Source organism: Etheostoma spectabile, chromosome 4 (assembly GCF_008692095.1).
Source record: "Etheostoma spectabile isolate EspeVRDwgs_2016 chromosome 4, UIUC_Espe_1.0, whole genome shotgun sequence".
Lineage (NCBI taxonomy): Eukaryota > Metazoa > Chordata > Actinopteri > Perciformes > Percidae > Etheostoma > Etheostoma spectabile.
The window spans coordinates 27,089,432-27,095,141 of record NC_045736.1 but is presented as its reverse complement, the minus strand read 5'-3'; the positions used below and the strand labels follow the sequence as shown (position 1 = coordinate 27,095,141).

General features: G+C 40.3%; 1 protein-coding gene across 3 annotated transcripts in view; it reads left to right on the top strand.

Annotated features, from left to right (window-relative positions):
• The first annotated feature begins 467 nt into the window (after positions 1–467).
• myh7ba (myosin, heavy chain 7B, cardiac muscle, beta a) overlaps positions 468–5,710 on the top strand; it is a 14,765-nt gene continuing 9,522 nt past the window's right edge. For 2 of the 3 annotated variants that reach the window (XM_032512822.1, XM_032512824.1), the window contains exons 1-17: positions 468–539; positions 848–1,009; positions 1,582–1,685; positions 1,787–1,930; positions 2,128–2,284; positions 2,463–2,490; positions 2,798–2,894; positions 3,439–3,462; positions 3,619–3,711; positions 3,828–3,891; positions 3,990–4,088; positions 4,171–4,274; positions 4,372–4,510; positions 4,598–4,716; positions 5,042–5,191; positions 5,440–5,610; positions 5,699–5,710. The exon at positions 5,699–5,710 is cut by the window's right edge and continues 168 nt beyond it. In XM_032512822.1, coding sequence (XP_032368713.1) covers positions 913–1,009; positions 1,582–1,685; positions 1,787–1,930; positions 2,128–2,284; positions 2,463–2,490; positions 2,798–2,894; positions 3,439–3,462; positions 3,619–3,711; positions 3,828–3,891; positions 3,990–4,088; positions 4,171–4,274; positions 4,372–4,510; positions 4,598–4,716; positions 5,042–5,191; positions 5,440–5,610; positions 5,699–5,710 — 1,602 coding nt within the window. In that variant the 5' untranslated portion in view covers positions 468–539; positions 848–912. Of the gene's footprint in view, positions 540–847; positions 1,010–1,581; positions 1,686–1,786; positions 1,931–2,127; positions 2,285–2,462; positions 2,491–2,797; positions 2,895–3,438; positions 3,463–3,618; positions 3,712–3,827; positions 3,892–3,989; positions 4,089–4,170; positions 4,275–4,371; positions 4,511–4,597; positions 4,717–5,041; positions 5,192–5,439; positions 5,611–5,698 lie in introns of those variants that run through there. The other variant, XM_032512823.1, reaches the window with a different exon arrangement.

The window sequence follows — 5,710 nt, the reverse complement described above, 5'->3', positions numbered from 1 at the left end:
GTTTATCAGGAGGTCGAGGGCAAGTAAAAGCTATTACTAAATTCCTATTACTAAATTTAACTCTACTGACTGTAATTTTTGTTTTATTTTAATAGACTATACATGTAGTTTTTTCCTGAGAATAGTCTGTTTAATTAAAGTTTTTGTTTCTAGGTGTGAACACAAATCACTGTCCTGATAGGCAATGATGCACTGCCCTTTCAAAATCTAAGGAGAGAAAAAATTCTCTCCTACCGGGATGCTCCAAAGGCAACTCTCTCCCACTCCCTCGCAGTGTGTACAGTGCATAAAATAACTAGGATACAAAAATAGCCGGCTTGGGTTTAGCGCAATGACAAAAACGTAGCTTTCCTTTTGTGTCAATTGAGACAGGCGCTCAGCACCAATAGGCGTCGGAGGAGGTGGCATATGCTAATGAGGGACAAATGTCCACTGGCCGTGACCTTGAGAAACACAGTATAAAGGAGGGCACATCGCACCAAGCTGTTATTTCGTTGTGGTCGTCCTGAGGTCAGTGGACAACGTTTTGCCTTTGTTTGGTAGGTTGGTCACTACGCATTTTACGCGCGGGTTGGCTGCCCTTAAAAGCGTCCTGTAGAGTAATCATTTCAGTTACATTAGTATAGTAATACTGTTTACCTTTGCTGGCACGTGTCAGTTTAAGATTTATAAGTTTCTGTTTTTTTTGTTCACACTTGGTGATAGTGGATTTGCGTTCTTTACGCACAAGCAGTGTTCACTGGCCACGCATTGTTTTCATCAATAATGGAAGGCTGAAGTAACAGAAACTGCTTTAACAAATAAAGAAGTACTGACCCTAATGCAAAGCTTTGTTTTCTTACCAAAGGAATTCCTCAACTTGTCTGTCTCACTGGAGCGTCTGGTTTTTGGGGCCGGTGAAGAGTTGACAACATGTCGCGCTTTGACTCAAAGGACTTCGGAGAAGCTGCACAGTTTTTACGCAAATCTGACCTGGAGTTGATGGTGTCGCACACCATTGCTTTTGACGGTAGGCCTAGTAAGGAGAGACCAAAGGAGATCGAAACCTAATAGGAAAAATCAAAAATATGAAAATCAAATAATTGAGTTTTTTTATTCAATATTAATTTCATTTCAATTTTCAAACAAAAGCCAACAATTCAGCCGATCATGTGAGAATCCGCTTCGTCATTGTAGTTGCATTTGTTGCAGTGTTTTTAAAGAAATAGCAAATTTGTAGTCTGAAAATATGGCAAAATATGTTTAAATAAAATTACTTCGTTAAGCAAATGAAATAATATCACTTATTTACTTTTTTCAAAGTAAAATTTTCCAACGTATCACTATTTTTTGTAAACTTGATTTTTTTATAAAGGTGCTATATAAATAAAGTTCTAAAATAATTTTTACAGTAACACACTTGTTAAGGTGAGTAGGCCTATTTTTGAGTAATTTGTGTAATACTTTTATCTTTTGACGATTTGTTGTATTTCTTTGACATGTTTGTTTTATGAACTGTCTCTGGCAACATTTATATTATGGAGAGTTTTGTTGCTTCCCAACATCTTTCGACTTATTGCACACCCTCTGCTGTACTGTTAGGGAAGAAGCGAGCCTGGGTCCCTGATGAAAAAGAAGCGTACATAGAGATTGAGATCAAGGAGCACAGCGGTGACAAAGTCATTGTTGAAACCAAAGATGGGAGGGTAGGTGATTACCATCTAAATGCAATATTGAATAAAAACACCTCATGCACAGTACAATCCCATGTTCCCTTCCTCATGTCTGTCTGCTTCCATCCCTTTAGACTCTGACAGTGAAGGAATGTGACATCCAGCAGATGAATCCTCCTAAGTATGACATGATTGAAGACATGGCCATGCTGACCCACCTCAACGAGGCTTCTGTGCTGTTCAACCTGCGCAGACGCTACTCTGCCTGGATGATCTATGTAAGTATCCCATTATGGTTCTTCCCCTCTCCCATCTTTCTACGATCCTTTAAGAGTCCTTATTATCCAGATTAAATTACAGAGTTCAGCAGTAAACATGAGCAATGTCAACCTGTCAGTGGCAGAACTGGACGTTTTTGTTTTAGGTGAAAAGGTATCATAGTAGGTTATTGTTTAGTCATGTCCTGTTTCCTCAGACCTACTCGGGGCTCTTCTGTGTGACGGTGAATCCATACAAGTGGCTGCCCGTCTACACAGCCCCTGTGGTCGCCGCCTACAAAGGCAAACGCCGCTCTGAGGCGCCGCCACACATCTACTCCATCGCAGACAATGCATATAACGACATGCTGCGCAGTGAGTGTACACTAAGGCATTGTAACAACATACAGTACACACAAAAGAAAAAGGTGATCACAAAAAACATACAGTACACTCAAGCACACACACACCCATACATATACCAACAAATATAAACACACTTTCTTGCAGTCATAGGTACGTAACAAGCCTTGTGTGATTTTCTCTTCCTCAGATCGGGAGAACCAGTCCATGCTCATCACGTAAGGATCAAATGTTTCAAATTAATACATTTCTTTGTCTTGTCACAAATTAGAGAAGAAACAGACAGCTTGTAACTAAGCAGCCATATTACATGTAGACTGTCCACACAGTGCCACTTTAATATTTTGATATTTTTTCCTCCAAGGTTTTTGGCTTTTTCTGACATCTATTCTTCACTTTTTTTCTTTTTATTTCTGTTTTGTAACATGCAGTGTAATAATTTTGATTTACACTACCTTTACCAGTTTTGTGACCAGTTTTTACCTGTTTGTATGTACACTTTGTTATTTTTTTACACTCCTATAGCGGAGAATCCGGTGCTGGCAAAACTGTCAACACGAAACGTGTCATTCAGTATTTTGCCATTGTGGCAGCTCTTGGGGAAACAACTGCCAAAAAAGGAGTAAGGCTGATGTGGCAACATTTTTGCTTACCAGCTTTTTTTGCTGTATTTTTATTTTTATTTTCTTCATTTTGTTTTTGGTCCCAGGAATCCTTCCGTGTATCCCCTTTAAACCGTGTCCATACATTTTCCTCACTGTCAAAATGGTGAATGTGAGAACTGATTACATTAATGTCTGAGTCTTTACCCTCATGTGTTGTGTAGCCCTTTCCAGACACTTCACATTGATTTTTAACTATTTTTCTTTTTCCCTTTCCATGTCATTTCCCTTTTTTTGGCTCAAATTCTTCCATTTTCTTTCCCTGTGCTTTGAGTTTTGGTTTTGACTTTTCTGTGTTCATTTTTCCTACCTTTTTCTCGCCTGCGTTCACCACACTTCATCATATAAAACAAGGTGGCCATTGGGTTTTACCACAGCTTTAACAACCACTATCTAATTTTCCAGTTGGTTATGATGTTTCCCTTTGCTATTGAAACAAAGCATTATTCAGTCAGGGTTGAAATAACATGACACTCACAGGCTTCTCACCTTATTATTTTACAGCAAGGGCCTGCCACTAAAACTGAGGTGAGTTCAAACTGCATGGGAAAACAATGCAGTTACAATTTGTTAACGGCGATAACAGCGATTTAAATTAAACTTTAAATTCTAAAAAAAAAAAAAGAATATATAAATGAATGTGACTCTGCGTCTTTACATTTTGCTTCTAACATTATCGCCCAGGGGACTCTGGAGGATCAGATCATTGAGGCAAACCCTGCCATGGAGGCGTTTGGTAATGCCAAAACGCTAAGAAATGACAACTCATCTCGTTTTGTGAGTACCTGTAAAATCCCTGTATATAGGATACAGTATATACGTTGAAATGAGTTGGATAATGCTGCTATTTGTTGGTCAGTTTCTGGAGCAATTAAAATAAAATGTTCTCACAGGGCAAGTTCATCAGGATCCACTTTGGACACACTGGCAAACTAGCCTCTGCTGATATTGATATATGTGAGTCAGCGGTCAAACATTGTATTCATCATCTTCATGTATTTCTCTTCTTCTTTAATGTCTGATATTAACATGTTGCTCTCCTTTTTCACCTTTAGATCTTCTGGAAAAATCCAGAGTGATATTTCAGCAGCCCGGTGAAAGGAGCTACCACATCTACTACCAGATCATGTCGCAGAAGAAACCAGAACTGTTAGGTCAGTTATTGTGGCTGCTTTGTACATTTCATTATGTGCTGCTGCAGGCCTCCGATGTCAACCTGTAAACTCTTTGTTCCAGACATGCTGCTGGTGTCCTCCAACCCATATGACTACCACTTCTGCTCCCAGGGTGTGACCACCGTGGAGAACATGGATGACGGACAGGAGCTGATGGCCACTGATGTAAGAGATTTTATTTTGTCCACATTGAGAGAAATCCATAGAGCACATCGAGTAGATTTGTGAAGTTGTGAGATTACTTTTCTTTGCTTCTTTACAGCATGCTATGGACATTCTTGGCTTCCTGTCGGACGAGAAGTATGGCTGCTATAAAATAGTTGGAGCCATCATGCACTTTGGCAACATGAAATTCAAGCAAAAGCAGCGTGAGGAGCAGGCGGAGGCTGACGGCACTGAAAGTAAGAGCCAACAACAAGGCATCTGGCACAAAAACAACAATCTGATTTAAAAGCAAGTTTGTGATTTTTGTCCTTTTTGGTTTTCAGGTGCAGACAAGGCCTCATACCTCATGGGCGTCAGTTCAGCTGATCTCATCAAGGGCCTCCTGCACCCAAGGGTGAAGGTGGGGAATGAGTATGTAGTGAAGGGACAGAATGTGGAACAGGTGAGGTGATGCAATGTCTGCTGTCTTGGTTTGGTTTCATTATTTCCTTAATCTGAAAGACGATGAATGAGCTAATGATTGTGTAATATAAAGTGAAAAAATGAGGCACAATATATCAAACATATAAAAGCAGAACTGCGGTACGAAATGCAAAGATTCAGTGTGTTCAGCTTCACTTCATTCTGCTGGACGAATAGTATGCTGATGAGGGACGGCTTCTTAATCCTCAGTCGATCAATACACTCGCCACTTTAGAATGTGGTATCTAAGCAACAGAGGCTATTCATGTGAATGACAGATGTATGTGTGTGTGCTGATGCCGTAGGTTAACTACGCTGTTGGTGCTCTGGCCAAAGCCACGTATGACCGCATGTTCAAATGGCTCGTGGGACGGATCAACCGCACCCTGTACACCTCCCTGCCTCGCCAGTACTTCATAGGGGTCCTGGACATCGCTGGGTTTGAGATCTTTGAAGTAAGTTGAACCATCCTGCAATTATTTTTTAGATATGAAAATGATATTCATTAAGAGCTATTACTATCAAACTGGTTTTCTGTTTCTAAGGCCATATTTTGGGCTAATATCAAAAGGTGCCCTGTTTGTGCCACATCCTTTCTTACTGTGATGAATAAGCTATACTGCAGGATAACGCTCCATAACATGTATTTCACGCTGTCCACTTCCAATTCTTCCTTTGAAACACCTTTCCTCTTTCATTGCAGCTCAACAGCTTTGAGCAGCTGTGCATTAACTTCACAAATGAGAAACTGCAACAGTTCTTCAACCACCACATGTTCATCTTGGAGCAGGAGGAGTACAAGAGGGAAGGCATCGAATGGACCTTCATTGACTTTGGACTGGACCTCCAAGCTTGCATTGATCTCATTGAAAAAGTAAAGAAAGCGTTTTATCCGTAAGAGATGAAGTTGAATCATAAAAGAGTTTCACAGAGACGTGAGTAACACTGTGCTCTTTCTCCAGCCGCTGGGTATC